We start from the raw sequence: 19,008 nt of genomic DNA, 5'->3' as shown, positions 1-19,008 counted from the left end.
TTCTGTAACTATTCCTTCCAGTGTCGAAACTTATTCTCCAGTTAACTCCAGTAATCCTGCCACCATCAGTGGTTTAGTTATTCCGCATTTATTTTCCAGTTAGGCATTATTACGTGTTCGTACAACGCATTTTCCTTGCTATTCCCAGAACAGAACTTAAGTGGCTACTAGCCAGGAACTGTACAACTGGCCCTTACTAGTGTAAAGGTATGGCCAAAAGTTTTCTGTCAAAATTTGATTTTCTTGGATACAACGAGAAGATAATACGTAAACTTTCTTACCTGTTAGTCGTTTATTTCCATTCTGGTAGTCTGAATCTACGGATTTCCCTACTGATTATAACAACGCTGATCATTCCCAAACCCAGTCAACTACATAAACAGTGACTGGCATTCACCCATTCGGCTTTATTCTGCTCAGCTCATTTAGCCCCGTTCCCTTTTGTCTGCAGGAAAGTTTATTTCTAGATGCGACGGGGAGTCCCCTGGCAGAAACATCATGTACATTATGCACACATTCAAAAATCGACTTATGATTCATTTGGAAATCAACATAGAATGTGCTCAAAAACCAACAGAGATGCATTTCAATCATATGAATAATTGATAAACCAATGTGCGCCGGATGATAGGCGCTTTGTGAAACAAGGTTTTTTCCCTCAAGAATATGAATTTGCCCCCCCCCCCCCCACCCCCACCCTTCCCTCTGGAATTGTTGCCTGAGGAAGATATTTGAATTAACTCTGTCTGTAAGTCAGCAACATTTGTATCTATTTTAGTACTTCAGTCAGCATTTAAGATATCTAGTCTAGTACCTAGCTCAGCTCTCAGCTTAGTAACTAAATCAGCATTTGAGTTGTTGGTAGCTATTTTAGCATGCAGTTTGTTACCGTGAGCTTTGATGTAATCAGTTCCTAGTGTTTAACATAGTATTAAATTCTGCAATAGCCTTTAACAATAATATCATGAAGAGGGTAGATTGCTACTTATCTCACAGACCATATAGCGGACGCTGAATCACAGATAGGTACAACAAAATGACTGTAAACAAGTAAGCTTTCAGCCAAAAGGCCTTCTTTTCAATAGCCTTTAACATTTCTTCCATATTGCGAGTCAGTATCGGCATACAGCCAGACTAATATCAAATTTATAACTGATCTTTCACTGCTACCAACTGTCACAATATATCTCGAACTCTATGAACCAAAATTAACAAACTGTATCAAATACTCGTAATTATCCCACCACACACACAGCCCACGGCAATCACAAAGATAAAAATCAGTTTACACTGAATATAACTCACCAAATTTCTTGTACCACTGTACCCAAGGATGCTGGACTGATGTGACCAGTGAATTTCTTTGTTGAAGATGAGAGCATAGCTATACCTTCCGATGCTGTAGACAGACGAGGCGGAAATGGAGCTGCTGTTGGCATCCAGGATGTAGTAGAGCTACTGCTGACACTATTGCAGCTCTCGGTCACCAGGGTGATTGATCTCCCAGCTCTGGACTTTTGAAACTTTCATTTGATGTAATTATTGTTGAGGATTTTAATAATGACTACTCAACAGCTTGAATTCCTCATACATTTTTCAGCTGAAATGTGTGTGATGCATTATGCCATGCCATAATTTGCATCATTGACATTGTCTAGGACAACCACAAAGTATTTTGATGAAAATTTTCGTCAATTTTTTTACTTTTCTTCTTAATTCCAATTTACTGCATTCCTCTCATGTAGTTCTCACTGTTGTGTTGGGATAGAATTATTCTGAGCCCTCCGGCCAAAGGTGCCAGAATGAAATGTTCCATGTAGTGTGTGCCAGCAAGCAGTGCAAATAATTTTTCAGTCACTACTAATCATCAAAATTTTTACATTTTTTTACGTGCTGCAATCCAACAACAGAATGATTGTAGAGTTGTTTTGTAGCCACAGAATCTGTCACCAGTGCATCTTTCTCGGTGCTAGCTGAAATGTCATTCTAGAAAAACCAACTCCTACACAATAACATCAACTACTTCTTAAGAACTTTGTTTTTAAAATTTGCAGCCCTTCGGTTATGACTCATTAACAGAATTTTTTATGAACAATGCTTGTCTGTACAAGTCCATCAATACCCTTCTGAGTCTGGTTAACAAATGCTGACTTGTTTTATTGAGATGTCATCACTATTGTCATGATCAAGGTTCCATGGCCTGCAAGGCATTTCCAAGCTGGGATGGCTGTGGCACAGAGTAATGGCCCAAGTAACAAGGACTGTAATGTGCATAAAGACTGCCCTTGTCACCCTGTCTTGTAGATATGTTGTGTTCATCCGAACGCAGGCGCGCACACAAAAAAAAAAAAAAAAATTATGTGCACAGTATGAGGGTAAAAACTATTTGCATAACTAACAAGGAGTCACTTTCTAAGATCACAGCCATCATTCATCGATTTGAGAAAGACATGGGGCAACACATAACTTTTTTCCCCACAGTGATTGTTACAATATTCAGACAGAACTAGTTTTCTTATGCACCAGAGGCATTCCCTCCCACCATTGACTTAATCCCCTTTCATACAAGATGGTGTTTATTATTTACTAATTTCTTTCTTCCTCTCTTTCTATGCCATTCTGCATTTCATCTTTCCATTTAAGATTATGAAAGCACAAACAGCCTCGTAATAGTTCAAAAAACCCTAAGAAAACATTAGTAATTTTAGTTCAGTACTGAAGCATTAAAAATGTTTGGTATTTAAAACTTATAGAAGCCAGGAGATATTTAAATACATCCAAGCATGAAGTTACTTTCTTTACACTATAACAAATGTCTCAGTTTACGAGTTCAAACATTTTCCTCTGATCGTATCAGGATACTGAGATTTCTATAATTGAGGAAGAGTTCTGAAAGAGTGGTAGCTGAGATCAGTTTCTTTTGGAGAATTGCCACACAAGTTGGGCACGCCACATCAGTTGTGCATAGACGCTGGCAACAGTGAACTCATGAGCATTCTCACCCTCGTAGAAGGGGTTCTGGACACCCATGCTGCACTGACACCTGCCAAGACCATTGTATTTTAAGTGCAGCAGTGGCAGATGGTTATGTCACCCCCTAACTGTCAACATGAACTGTTGTGAACTGGTTACTAGCAGTGGGTCTAAGGGCACACCATCAAAGAGTATGGTTCAACTGGTGCTGCCAGAGGATAACCTAGAAGATGGAATGGCATGCCAAGGTCTTCAGTAATGACAGCAGATTCTGCCTGCATGCAACTGGTGGTAATCTGCATGTACAATATAAAGCTGTGAGCATTTTCTCAAACAGAGCATTCATCCAAGACACATTGACACTACTCCGAGCTTTATGGTCCAGGGTGTGATAAGTTGCAGTTCTCGTTCAGTTTTGGTATTTGTGGAGGAAACACTGACTGGTGGTCAAAAGACGCAGAATATTATTTGACCAGTTCTTCTGCTGTTCTTGTTAGAGATGGTGCTGTTCTAAAAGCATAATACTCACCCACACATTACTTGGAAATCTCATTGTGCTCCGAAAACTCACAGTAGTTTTCTGGTCAGCATGATCGATGGACTCATTTTGAATGAAGACATGTGGGATATGGTGAGATGACAAGTTATTGTGCATCCACGACTCTTACAGAGCTGTGTGAGTGGATCAGACAGGTGTGGAATAATGTATCCCAAGACAGTAGTCATCATCTATATGATCAACTGTATAGCAGAGCTAAGTGCCTGCACTGCCACACATGGGGGCCAAACTGTACACTAATACAGGCTCATACCTCACATCTTGGAAATGCTTAAGCTAATGATCTGTAATTTCATGTACCATATATATCTACAACAATTTCTGAATGAACTGGAAAGCTTCCACTCGGTGCTGTTCATTCTGATATTTATATTACAATCACAGCATTTTTCAGTCTGCATTGAGCGAAACAATAAAATAAAACCATTGTAGATTATAGTTCTATAGTAATAACTCCCACAATTATCATCAAAATACATCAGCTGCAAACTGCATGCCTGAATTGCTGATTTTTAAGAGATAGTGATTATAGAAGAGTACTATCAGTTACCAGACAGCCACAATGCCGTGATCCAGGTATGTAGAGAAAGCATTTCACTACGTTATACAAATCATAACAAGATATTATAACCAGCAAGCATCACACAAGAGTCACAAGAAATTACAAGAGATCATTCACCAATAATAGATGTGTTGAGTCATTTACAGGCACACAGAAAGAAAAAGAAACTTTTCTAGCTTTCAGAATAACTCCTTTGACAAGCTAGAGCACGCACACACACACACACACACACACACACACACACACACACACACCTGTGACCCATGCACCTACATTGCGCTGGCCTGGACATACAATGCCAGGATTGCATTTTGACAGGTGGTGGACTAGGGTGGGGTAGAGGTTACACCTGATGAGGTGGATGGAGGGAGAGGGAGAGACGGGAGGCAGGTAGAGGTGTTGGAGAAGCTTGGAGGGAGGCAGCAGGTTTGCTAATTAGGAATATGAAAGTGCAAGGTGGCAGATGTATGCCTAGGCATGTGATAAATTGGTACCAGAGCTACTGAAATGTGGTGGCACAACAAAGATGAAATGAAGGCATGAATTGACAAGGAGCAACAGGTCTGGTCAGTGCTGATGCCCCTTCCCTACACACCAACATCCCTCGTGTCCATAGCCTTGCCAGTAACGAATACTACCGCTCCCACCATTCTCCAGGCCCAAAAGCCACTACCCCATCCTCTTACTTACTGACTACATCCTCACACACACAGCTGCTCCTCCTTTAAGGGAGAGATACCTTTTTAGAGGAAGCCTTCCTATTCTCCCTAAACTCTAAACCCTTGTCTGGATCAGATACATTGATAATATCTTCATGATCTGGACTCAGTGCCAAGACACTCTATCCTCATTACTCCACAACCTCAGCACTGTCTCCCATCAACTTCACCAAGTTCTCTCCAGTTCAATGACCCATCTTCCTAGATGCTGACCTCACCTCTCTGAGGGCTATAATCTACACCTCTGTCTCTATTAAACCCATTAACCACCAACAGTGCCCGCATTTCAATGGCTGTTACACCTTCCACGCCAAAAAATTGTTCCCATACAGCCTGTCCACAAATGGAAAGCATATATGCAGTGACAAGAATTCCCTTGCCCAGTGTGCTGAAGGTCTCACAAAGGCCTTTACAGATAGGCATTATCTCCCCCCCCCCCCCTCCCCTTCCCCCAACCTGGCCAACAAACAGATCTCCCATGCTATATTCCCCATTCCCATAATCCTCCCATCATCCGAAAAATCAGCTAGAAAGGGATGCCACATCATCACCCAGTATCATCTTGGATGGGAGCCACTGCATCTCACACTTTGCCAGCACTCTGATCATCTATTATGATGCCAGGAAGTGAGGAACATTCTACCAAAGATCCTTCTCACACTTCCTAGTCCAGTTTTGTCACAGGCTTATCCTATCTCATCAGAGGAAGGGCCAAATGTGAAAGCAGCCATATCATATACCATCTCTGTAGCAGTCACTACTCAGCTTTTTACATCAGAAAAATAACCAATCGCTGTCCCCAGAATGAATGGCCACCACCAAAGAGCCGAGAACAACATGGTTGAGTTCAATGGCCACATCACAACCCATGCCCTCTGGATCATTCTTTCCAGCATCAGCTTTTCCGAATTAAGCAGATGGGAGTTACTCTTGCAAAACATCAGTCACTCCTATAACCTTCCGGACCTCAATTTCTGCTAACTCGCTGTTCCCACACCTTCTAGCCATTAGTTTTCCCTTCCTTTGTCCTGTCACCCATCCCAAACCACACATTCAAATGATTTTTATCGTACACCACACTTCATCAGCTGCAGTACCTGTGTATAACATGCTTAGCTTCCTCCCGTATTCCTAGACAGCAAATCTGCTGCCTCCCATAAAGCCATAAGCTACACATCTCCAACCTCTCTTCCTGCCTCTCCCTCCCTCTACCCAGCCTACCCGATACAACCAATACCACACTCCAAGTCCACCTGCTGAAATGCAATTCTGGCATTGTCCCTCCCACGAGCACAATGCAGGGATACTGGTGTGTGTGTGTATTTTTTGTACTCTAGCTTGTAAAATGATTTATTCTGAAAGCTATTTTCTCTCTCTTCTGTGTGTGCCTGTCAACGACAACACTTCTGTTATTCTCATCTTCTTTAGTCCTAAATTATTTATGTTCTGTCGTAACTTTCCTACCCATATTTAGTCACAATGGTGACGGTTTTGTTTCCAAACAGTACATTTCACAAAAGTAGCAAGGACGCATCAATGACATTGCTACATAACACTGCTTCACAGCTTTTTAGTAGACATGAAAGTGTGTGCTAATGAATGGATACACATACATACATACATACATACATACATACATTTCATGTCAGCCTGTCAAGATTAAGTTACAACTAGCACAGTATTCATAAAAATTTCATTTTGCAAGCTAGATCACTCACTCATCTCCATATTACATTATTCGTAGTTCTATGCATCAGTTCATATGGCATAGAATTAATGATGCAAAATAGGCACTGATGTTCCTATCCAGCAGTCGTATCCAGCAGTTAGTCACACGAATGGGGAAAAAAAGGACAATCTGCGTTTCATGTCCTTCCTACTCCGGCTATCATTTATGTTACTGCTTAAACAGCAAAACACATCTACTGCTTTTAGTGTCTCATTTTTTAATCTGATTCCTCTGCATCACCTTACTTAATTTGATTAAGTTCCATACCCTCATTTTAATTTTGTTCATGTTCTTTGTATAAACTCTCTTCAAGACACCATCTGTACCAGCAAACTGCTCTTCCAAGTTCTTTGTCATCTACATCAGATTTAAGCCACTTCTTCCTGCACTTTAATTGACTTACTAAATTTCTCCTTGGTTCTCTTCACAGACTGCTCAATGTACAGACTGTGTAACATTGGGGATAGGTTAAAACCCGAACTCGCTTGTTTCTCAGCTACTACTTCCATTTCCCCATTCATATTCTTCAATTTCTTACAACCGAAAACTGGTTTCTGAACAAACTGTAGCTAACCTTTTGCTCCCTGTATTTTGTCCCTACTGTCTTTAGAATTTCACAGTGTGTATTCCATTCAACATTGTCAAAAGCTTTCTCTAAACCCATGTTGTTGTTGTTGTGGTCTTCAGTCCTGAGACTGGTTTGATGCAGCTCTCCATGCTACTCTATCCTGTGAAAGAAGCTTCATCTCCCAGTACCTACTGCAGCCTACATCCCTCTGAATCTGCTTAGTGTATTCATCTCTTGGTCTCCCTCTACGATTTTTACCCTCCACGCTGCCCTCCAATACTAAATTGGTGATCCCTTGATGCCTTACAACATGTCCTACCAACCGATCCCTTCTTCTAGTCAAGTTGTGCCACAAACTCCTCTTCTCCCCAATTCTATTCAATACCTCCTCATTAGTTATGTGATCTACCCATCTAATCTTCAGCATTCTTCTGTACCACCACATTTCGAAAGCTTCTATTCTCTTCCTGTCCAAACTATTTATCGTCCATGTTTCACTTCCATACATGGCTACACTCCATACAAATACTTTCAGAAACGACTTCCTGACACTTAAATCTATACTCGATGTTAACAAATTTCTCTTCTTCAGAAACACTTTCCTTGCCATTGCCAGTCTACATTTTATATCCTCTCTACTTCAGCCATCATCAGTTATTTTGCTCCCCAAATAGCAAAACTCCTTCACTACTTTAAGTGTCTCATTTCCTAATCTAATTTCCTCAGCATCACCCGACTTAATTCAACTACATTCCATTATCTTCATTTTGCTTTTGTTGACGTTCATCTTAAATCCTCCTTCCAAGACACTGTCCATTCCGTTCAACTGCTCTTCCAAGTCCCTCGCTGTCTCTGACAGTATTACAATGTCATTGGCGAACCTCAAAGTTTTTATTTCTTCTCCGTGGATTTTAATACCTACTCTGAATTTTTCTTTTGTTTCCTGCACTGCTTGATCAATATACAGATTGAATAACATTGGGGATAGGCTACAACACTGTCTCACTCCCTTCCCAACCACTGCTTCCCTTTCACGCCCCTCGACTCTTATAACTGCCATCTGCTTTCTGTACAAATTGTAAATAGCCTTTCGCTCCCTGTATTTGACCCCTGCCACCTTCAGAATTTGAAAGAGAGTATTCCAGTTAACATTGTCAAAAGCTTTCTCTAAGTCTACAAATGCTAGAAATGAAGGTTTGCCTTTTCTTAATCTTTCCTCTAAGATAAGTCATATGGTCAGTATTGCCTCACGTGTTCCAACATTTCTACGGAATGCAAGCTGATCTTCCCCGAGGTCAGCTTCTACCAGTTTTTCCATTCGTCTGTAAACAATTCGCATTAGTATTTTGCAGCTGTGACTTATTAAACTGATGGTTCGGTAATTTTCACATCTGTGAACACCTGCTTTCTTTGGGATTGGAATTATTATATTCTTCTTGAAGTCTGAGGGTATTTCGCCTGTCTCATACATTTTGCTCACCAGATGGTAGAGTTTTGTCAGGACTGGCACTCAAAGGCTGTCAGCAGTTCTAATGGAATGTTGTCTACTCTGGGGGCCTTGTTTCGGCTTAGGTCTTTTAGTGGTCTGTCAAACTCTTCACACAGTATCATGTCTCCCATTTCATCTTCATCCTCTTCCATTTCCATAATATTGTCCTCAAGTACATCGCCCTTGTATAGACCCTCTATATACTCCTTCCACCTTTCTGCTTTCCCTTCTTTGCTTACAACTAGGTTTCCATCAAAGCTCTTGATATTTATGCAATTGGTTCTCCTTTCTCCAAAGGTTTCTTTAATTTTCCTGTAGGCAGTATCTATCTTACCCCTAGTGAGATAAGCCTCTACATCCTTACATTTGTCCTCTAGCCATCCCTGCTTAGCCATTTTGCACTTCCTGTCAATCTCATTTTTGAGACGTTTTTATTCCTTTTTGCCTGCGTCATTTACTGTATTTTTATATTTTCTCCTTTCATCAATTAAATTCAATATTTCTTCTGTTACCCAAGGGCTTCTACTAGCCCTTGTCTTTTTACCTATTTGATCCTCTGCTGCCTTCACTATTTCATCCCTCAAAGCTACCCATTCTTCTTCTACTGTATTTCTTTCCCCCATTCCTGTCATGTGTCTAAACCCATAAGGGCTATAAATGTAGGTTTGCCTTTCTTCAGTCTAACTTCTAGGGACCTTGTTTTGTTTTGAGTCTTTTAGTGCTCTGCCAAATTCTTCTTGCTGGATGATATTTAGCTGTGTATTTGCATATTCAGAGGAGATATCACTGCTGGAAGTTGCATCAGTTTACACAGTCTAGCAGAGAGACAAGTAAACACTCTTGAATCTGGTTCTCTGCAGTCAGGAAATTTTTCATCATATTCTCTTCAACCAGCAGCATTTCCATTACGAAACCCATACACACGAGCCATATCGGCCTAGTCAGCATTGTGAATGTGTGTGACATGCTTAAATGATCCACAGCAGAATTGGCCAACAAATCGCAAGCACAGTTGACAAAATCCAGTAATGTAAACTCAAACACAACTTCACACATCAAACTTCAAAGCACAAATGACAGACATAAATCCACAGCAACTGGAGTACCAACACATGGAATGAAAACTTGTTTCTGTACCAAATAGAAATTGGAATGTTTTATTTAAATTAGCCTATATTACCACCTTCTAAAATATTCATTATTAGTCCTGGAACACTGTATATAAATAAATTCATACCTCTCATTGTCACAAGAGAGGATAGTTATGGCACTGAAATCTCTGTTATCTACATCATTGAAACAACACTTACTTTTCAATGAAGCTATGAAAATGAAACTTAAAAATTAATAAGTCTCATCACCTCTGTCACACGACATAAAGCAAAACATTTCTGACACACACACACACACACACACACACACACACACACACACACACACACACACAAATCCGATGAATCATTATTGATAGTTACCTGTTGGTGCTGCAGCAGCCAACATTGCTTTGTGAATTTAAGGGTACATGAACTGAAGGAAAACACAAACTGAGATTGCACAATTTTTGTATATTAAATATAATTACTCTTTTTCTAATTTTCTCAAAAAGGAAGTAACCACCCTCAAATACAATGTTACATAACATGCTTTGACAAATGATATTTTTAGTGAAAGCTAAAAAATAAGATTCAGCATTTACTCTACAGCACTGACATAAATAATACTTACAGAACCGTTGCAACTGATACCCCCTTTGAAATACTGAGCACCATAATTGTATAATTTACTAGTTACTTATTGCACAACTGAAAGCTGAAACAGCAACATATGTATGCAATGCTAATACTACACAATTAAAAGTACTTGAGGGCAGTTTAGTAACAACTGGACCTGAGATTACAAGGATTGGTTAGCTTGTGGTCACATTCGGTCACTTGCCAGTCTGGTGAGTCCTATCATATTTTTTTGTGGCTTTCATATCCACATCATCATCATCATTATATGAATAGTTACATTTGGCAATATTAATTATTACAGGTTTGATTACTTAATGAGGTCACAACAGTGAGTCCATTTATAAATAATTATGATTATAAGAACAAATATACACAAAGCTGACTGCATTATTACTGGATTAAAATTTTCCTCCCTTTCAGAGGGACTAGTTAGATCATTCAATTTTCTTTGCTACAACCAGAGTAACTTTCCTTTTAATAAAATAATTAGAAGAAACTGTTACACATAACAACTGTACACTTTGATTGGCTAAACTGGGCTAATGAATGAGTTATATACATATATGACTTTGAACAATAAAGCATCAACATATGTTAACATTTTTTGCTCTTATGCAAATGCAAAATTCAAAAGTAATATGGTATCACAAATTTCCTACTGACAACATATCCTCAACTTTCCTGCCAGAACTAGTTGCTACATCTTGTTAAAAATATCAGTATAAACTGCACATACAAAAAAGATACTACTGGATCATCTGCTGGCTAACAATTATAAAGAACACATTAAAAAAGTAATCACTAATATGTAATGAATATACAAAGATGAACACAAGTTATGTATAAAATCTTAATACAAATGTGTGCCAATTCAACATAAAAACAAACATAAATTCAAGGAAAAGAACCAAAATTTTCTTTCCCATTTAGAGAATACTAGAAGTAACATCCTTAGTAACACAACTTTTCGTAGTTCAATTCTTGACACAGTTATTGTAATTACAAGGCACAGAAGCTGAACAACTTGCAGTGTTAAGTAAACTTAAAGTAATTGCACTACATTAACGTCGTCTCATTTTGTAGAAACAGTGCTCCGAGGTTTCACATAAGAGTGTATAATACAGTATACCAATTACAGACCTCAAAACAATAAAATCTGCTGAATATTAGTGCAATATAGCTATTGAATGAACCAACTTTTAAAGCAGAATATGAAATATGAATAGAAAACAATAGTTTGCAAGTGCATAATTTTCAAGTATGAAACTTGAGATTGTTTCTTAAATTTACATTTGACTTCCTTTGTTAACTTTTTAAGTTACTCTTCCCTATGATGTGCCTTTTTAATTGCTGTACTTATTGCTCAAACAAAACCTACACTTATATTAATGAATATTCAAAAAATTACATACACAGAACTGTACAAGTGCCTGTACAAAAATAATAAAACTCTGCAACCACTGGTACTATAGGAAAATGCAACTACCCAATGAAGCTGCACAGAAACTGTCAACTATAAGTGGTGCATTTCCTTGTTGTAAGAATTTAAATATTTGCACCTCTTTAGTAGGGAAGAAATATCCACAACCAAATTTCACAGGATTTCTATTCTGTTTCTGTTCTGAGATAGTGCACCAGAATTTTAATGTTACAACGTTTTTAACAAAATTCCAAGCAACTGAAATAATACTTCAATCACCATTATTTGCATGCTTCCTGGAAACAACCCCAGAAGCAAAACAGACTGTTAGAGATACCAGTCAATTTTTGTAATTTGTAATTTTACACTGTTGGTCCACCACAATTTGACAAAAACATTTTATTTAAGATCTAGTATCAGCTAGGAGGTATTGTTTTAGACATTTGACCATATCCCAGACTAGGTCGAGTACCAAACCATGACATCTTCCATTCCAAAGTCTCCCGCAGAAGCCTCTCCTCCTCTGGGGTGAAGTGTAATAATGTTGCTACAGCTCGTGTTAGATGCTGTGCCTGTAATGAAGAAATAACAAAGTAAAATGCAAAGCACTGCCTATCTAAACAGAAAAGGAAGAGAAGGATGATTTAGTTGCCTTATCATACTAACAAATCAGTTACATTTTCTTATTCCTTCCCAAAGCTCTCTTCTAACAGCACACTCACTCAAGATCCTATGATCCTGATAGTGTAAGACAAGATCAGCAAGCAATGCATCTCATGGTTTGTGATCGAACATAAAATACATATAAAGCTTGCAAAAGTTTTCTGAAATTTGAGATAGAATATCCTTTTAAAACATGCTGTTGTTGAAACTCACACTTGAAAATGCTCCAGAGATGAGATGGATTCAAAATCCTCACCTGATAACAACCTTATTTTAACCTTCATCAAATGCACAATTACAAATGGTAATTGTTCTTTCCAGGTCATAAACACAAAAATCATCAGTTAGACAAGGAGTGCAAAATTTAAAAAAGAAAATTGAAAACAAATGAGTGGGTAAAAATGAGGTGGGGGAGGGGAGACAGAAGAATGGAAAAATATAAGGAGATGAAGGAAGAATGTGCATGAGAAATCTTGGATGAAGGTGAGTTTACATTACGACCATGTGTACTGATTAGCTGCTGGAAGCACCTTACTGTTCTACAATTATGAACCAGCTGTGTTGCAAAGATCATGTAACAGCTCTTATGTTTATGTTTCACATGTTCAGTGACAGGATATTGTTGTGGCCAATGCTGACAGTGTGTGTCTAGGCCAGTTAGCAGGTCTCATTATCATAACACACGCATAACTTTATTTATTTGTGTAATAAATATGCTGTAATATCCAGAATTAATATTCACTCTGCAGCGGAATGTGTGCTGAACTGAAACTACTTGGCAGATTAAAACCGTATGCTAGACTGTAACTCAAACCTGGAACCTCTGCCTTTCGTGCAAAAATGTTCTACCAGCTGTGCCATCAAAGCATGATTCGTGACCCACCCTCACAGCTTTACTTCTACAAGTACGCCATCTTCTACCTTCTAAATTCCACAGCAGTTCTCCTGCATATCTTGCCAGACTAGCACTCTTGGAAGAAAGGATGCTGCGAGGACATGGTTTTCTTACAGCCTGGGGACTGTTTTCAGAATGAACATTCACTTTGCAGTGGAGTGTGCACTCATATGAAACTTCATGGCAAATTAAAACAACTGTGTGGCAGATTGGTGCCCAAAACTGGGACCCTTGCCTTTCGCAGGCAAGTACTCTACTGACTGAGCATCCAAGCACAACTCACGACTCAACCTCACAGCTTTACTTCTGCTGTTACGTCACCTCCTACCTTCTGGCCTGTCCTGGTGACGCATGACATCACTGGTCAGCTACTGCATAGTTTGTATGGTCTCCTGCCGTTCTTTGTAGTGCTCTTTTCTCGCTTGCTGGAGTGCAGTTTGTAACCTGTGGCATATTTTAGAATGAAGTGATATTTCTTTTGTAATCTTGTCAGTTGTTCACATTAATTTCTGGGTGAAATGAGCAAAACCTGTCGTATTGTGCTGTCACTAAGAGCAGTAATTGTGGGCTGGTTTCTGAAAGACTCAGAACTTCAATGTGAATGGCTGTCTCATTGTAAAAAGAGTTGGCAATGTTAACAGTAAAAAATGCAAGGATGTGTTCTTAACAGTTTGGTCCACAGGATTACAATCAGGATACATAAAATGAGTTGTTGGGATTACCTACAAGAAACTTGCTGAAGTCAGGTGCAATTCCATCCTAAAAAATATCTAACTAGCCTGGAAATAAAGCTGGCGCTGATGGTTCTGACCACACAGACGTTGGCGCAACAGTAAGTGAATGTTGCAGTAACATCAGAGTAGTGTGGAAGAGGGTTCTCAAAACAGTGGAACTTTTTGTCTCCTAAGAAAATAAAACCAGACAATTCAGTTAATACAGAACTTCTTGACGAAACAGATCATGGTTAAATGGCCATATTGGTACAATATTCTTGCAAACAACCATAATGCCATCAGTTTGTCACACACTTGATGATGGCAATGTGATCATTTGCTGTAATATCATAGCCTCTGGACACTGATATCCAAATGTTAACCTGTGAGCTACTTTATCATGAATTACATTTGGAGAAGTTGAAGAATCACACAAATTCCTTCTTATCTGATTATAACCAAAGAGCAAGAAATTAAGGACTTTAAGAAAGAATTGGCTCTAGTGAAGACCACAATCTCTTTGCTGGAGCAAAAAATTGCAGCTATGAAGAAAACAAACAGGGGTGGCTTTCAAAACATCTGTTTCTGGTAATATGAAGATGGAAAGAGTAAGTAAGGAGGGTAAGAATATACTGTCTCAATTTTGTCTTCAAAATCAAATTCTTACCTAAGAACAAAGAACTATCCTTTGCCCTGTTGGTCAGTCAACACTCCACAAATGGACAAAGCAGCTTGTCAACGAGGCATCTTAAATGAAGTACTAAGTTTAATTAAAGCTAGATCTGTGGGACGTTTACACCATTTGAGGCCACATCTGTCCTAAGCTTTGATGAAAAGAACTGACAGTTGTGTGAACTACAATTCATCTGACAATGTCATACTTGGACCACATAAGGATGTTCCCTTAGCCATGATAACAAATTTACTTTCAAAGTGGTAGTAGCCAATATGTCAAGCAGTTTTTTGCAGACAATGAAACAAAGCTTGAAGGAACTGGAGTTATGTCGTAGTGGTTACATGCGATATGTGAGTGAAAAACTGACAAGTGTGAAAACAACTTGGTGTATCTGCAACTAAGATGTATTTTTTAAACCTTATGGACAAAACAAGGAAAATGTATCTTTTGTTACAATGTACTGCAGCCACTGAAATTATTAAAAAATCACTTTATTGATGATTGAATCACCTTGCCTTTGGTACTGTATTTTGAAAGCCTTTAATAGAAGGTCTTCTGCCGCACCAGCCAGGTGATCTTTCAATTGCCAATTATATATCAGAAGCTCACGTGAATGTGAGCAGACATGTCATAACGCACAAGCTGTGAGGTACATAAAGATCGTGAAGGAAGCTCCATCAAACTGATAAATTTTTTTGGATAAGCCGAACTCGAGCCACACCCAACATCAGAAAGCACCTCTTAGAAGTCAAGGAAATTCCCTGAATGTATTTTTGGAAATTTACTCGAACATGCGAGCATGGAAAAGATACAGTTTCCTCCTACTTCATAAAGGGTCTGTTACATCAATAAATCCACTTTTTGTGCAGCCTACATCCTGCCTGAGACTGAATCACAACTGCTTTCACAATTTATTTTCTAGAATTCATGGTCTAGGTGCATTTTATAATAATCCTATGCCCTTTGAGGTGAAAAATAGAATTTGCTTACACTCATACAGACTGATAATACATCAAATGTAACTTTGTCTATTGTGGTGGACAGAGATCAAAATTCTGCAGAAGAAGCTGTGGGAGAATTCAAGAACTGTATTTATAGTTAGTTGTGCAACAAAGTATCTGACACGTCATGTCACTAGACTTGAAAAGAAAAGGCCAGCTTCGAGCTTGCAAGCTTAGTGATTCCGTGAGCTCCAGTGAAGACTTGACTCATGAAGCCTTAAAATACTTAGAGGATGCACCATGTTCAAGTGCATAAACATTGACCTTAGGAATTACAACAGCAAAATGCCATGTCAATGCAAAATTAACAGCAAAACAAGACTTGATAAGTGTACTTTCAAAAGATGGACTTACTTCTCCATCATCTGAGCGGTCCGCTATGATATCAGAGTTCAAAATTATTTTTGCATCTTTACATGGATCAAATATTTTACTTTGAGAAGGCATGATGGAATCGTTAGCAACAGTAATACAGTCAAGGATTCCCACAATCAAAAAGAAAATAATTAATTTATATGTAAGAAAAAGGACTTATGTCCGCATTAAATTTTTGAATAAAAGGCCCAAATTGGATGCAATGACGCAAGCTTCAGCAGAAAGAAATCTTCCCTGGACTACTTCATGTTAAATTTTTTATTTCAACATCAAAATTAAGTTTCATCATCTGTATCATTATATTCTCTTAATATGTCTGAATTAAAGCAGCACACGAAATTGTACAATATTCATCGTTTTCATGTGCTTAAGCCTAAGCTCGAGTAATGAATTACAGCTAGGTTTAGATATTGACAACTTTTGTCATCGGTGCTTTTACTGTTTAACATTTCCTTTTGAATATTTCAAACTAATTATTTTGAATCGTCCTGAACCCCATCAATGAAACACTAAAAATCAAATGAAACAAGACATGAAAAATTGTTTTACTGTGTGAGGTTTCCATTAGGTAGTGTGCAACTGTACCTGTGTTGGTTGCCAAGTGATGTTAACACAATTCTGACCAATGAGAGGGTACTCACCAGAATGGCCTAACTTTCTAGTCGAAGTATCTTGTATGTTGTTGTTGTAGTTGTTGTTGTGGTCTTCAGTCCTGAGACTGGTTTGATGTAGCTCTCCATGCTACTCTATCCTGTGCAAGCTTCTTCATCTCCCAGTACGTACTGCACTCTACATCCTTCTCAATCTGTTTAGTGTATTCATCTCTAGTTCTCCCTCTATGATTTTTACCCTCCACACTGCCCTCCAATACTAAATAGGTGATCCCTTGATGCCTTACAACATGTCCTACCAACCGATCCCTTCTTCTAGTGAAGTTGTGCCACAAACTCTTCTTCTCCCCAATGCTATTCAATACCTCCTCATTAGTTATGTGATCTACCCTTCTAATCTTCAGCATTCTTCTGTAGCACCACATTTCAAAAGCTTCTATTCTCTTCTTGTCCAAACTATTTATCGTCCATGTTTCACTTCCATACATGGCTACACTCCATACAAATACTTTCAGAAACAACTTCCTGACACTTAAATCTATACTCGATGTTAACAAATTTCTTTTCTTCAGAAACAATTTCCTTGCCATTGCCAGTCTATGTTTTATATCCTCTCTACTTCGACCATGATCAGTTATTTTGCTTCCCAAATAGCAAAACTCCTATACTCCTTTAAGTGTCTCATTTCCTAATCTAATTCCCTCAGCATCACCTGATTTAATTCGACTACATTCCATTATCCTCATTTTGCTTTTGTTGACGTTCATCTTAAATCCTCCTTCCAAGACACTGTCCATTCCGTTCAACTGCTCTTCCAAGTCCCTCGCTGTCTCTGACAGTACTACAATGTCATTGGCGAACCTCAAAGTTTTTATTTCTTCTCCGTGGATTTTAATACCTACTCTGAATTTTTCTTTTGTTTCCTGCACTGCTTGATCAATATACAGATTGAATAACATTGGGGATAGGCTACAACACTGTCTCACTCCCTTCCCAACCACTGCTTCCCTTTCACGCCCCTCGACTCTTATAACTGCCATCTGCTTTCTGTACAAATTGTAAATAGCCTTTCGCTCCCTGTATTTGACCCCTGCCACCTTCAGAATTTGAAAGAGAGTATTCCAGTTAACATTGTCAAAAGCTTTCTCTAAGTCTACAAATGCTAGAAACGTAGGTTTGCCTTTTCTTAATCTAGCTTCTAAAATAAGTCGTAGGGTCAGTATTGCCTCACATGTTCGAATATTTCTCCGGAATCCAAACTGATCTTCCCCGAGGTCCGCTTCTACCAGTTTTTCCATTCGTCTGTAAAGAATTCGCATTAGTATTTTGCAGCTGTGACTTATTAAACTGATAGTTTGGTAGTTTTCACATCTGTCAACACCTGCTTTCTTTGGGATTGGAATTATTATATTCTTCTTGAAGTCTGAGGGTATTTCGCCTGTCTCATACATTTTGCTCACCAGATGGTAAAGTTTTGACAGGACTGGCTCTCCCAAGGCTGTCAGTAGTTCTAATGGAATGTTGTCTACTCCCGGGGCCTTGTTTCGACTTAGTTCTTTCAGTGCTCTGTCAAACTCTTCACGCAGTATCATATCTCCCATTTCATCTTCATCTACATCCTCTTCCATTTCCATAATATTGCCCTGAAATACATCGCCCTTGTATATACACTCTATATACTCCCTCCACCTTTCTGCTTTCTCTTCTTTGCTTAGAACTGGGTTTCCATCTGAGCTCTTGATATTCATGCAAGTGGTTCTCTTTTCTCCAAAAGATCTCTTCAATTTTCCTGTAGGCTGTATCTATCTTACCCCCAGTGAGATAAGCCTCTACATCCTTACATTTGTCCTCTAGCCATCCCTGCTTAGCCATTTTGCACTTCCTGTCAATCTCATTTTTGAGACGTTTGCATTCCATTTTGCCTGCTTCATTTACAGCATTTTTATACTTTCTTCTTTCATCAATTAAATTCAATATTTCTTCTGTCACCCAAGGATTTCTACTAGCCCTCATCTTTTTACCTTCTTGATCCTCAGCTGCCTTCACTACTTCATCCCTCAAAGCTACCGATTCTTCTACTACTGTATTTCTTTCCCCCACTGTTGTCAATCGTTCCCTAATGCTCTCTCTGAAACTCTGTACAACCTCTGGTTTAGTCAGTTTATCCAGGTCCCATCTCCTTAAAATCCAACCTTTTTACAGTTTCATCAGTTTTAATCTACAGTTCATAACCAATAGATTGTGGTCAGAGTCCACATCTGCCCCTGGAAATGTCTTACAATTTAAAACCTGGTTCCTAAATCTCTGTCTTACCATTATATA

The 19,008-nt window shown here is 38.8% G+C and overlaps 1 protein-coding gene across 3 annotated transcripts in view; it reads right to left on the bottom strand.

Annotated features, from left to right (window-relative positions):
* Positions 1-9,829: 9,829 nt before the first annotated feature.
* Positions 9,830-19,008, bottom strand: part of LOC126258401 (golgin subfamily A member 1) — a 139,743-nt gene continuing 130,564 nt past the window's right edge. For 2 of the 3 annotated variants that reach the window (XM_049955641.1, XM_049955642.1), the window contains one exon: positions 9,830-12,324. In XM_049955641.1, the coding sequence (XP_049811598.1) occupies positions 12,169-12,324 (156 nt within the window). In that variant the 3' untranslated portion in view covers positions 9,830-12,168. The remainder of the gene's footprint in view (positions 12,325-19,008) is intronic. The other variant, XM_049955643.1, reaches the window with a different exon arrangement.

Source organism: Schistocerca nitens, chromosome 1 (assembly GCF_023898315.1).
Source record: "Schistocerca nitens isolate TAMUIC-IGC-003100 chromosome 1, iqSchNite1.1, whole genome shotgun sequence".
NCBI lineage: Eukaryota > Metazoa > Arthropoda > Insecta > Orthoptera > Acrididae > Schistocerca > Schistocerca nitens.
Note: the sequence above shows the minus strand (reverse complement) of the source record. Positions and strands in the feature narration are given on the sequence as shown.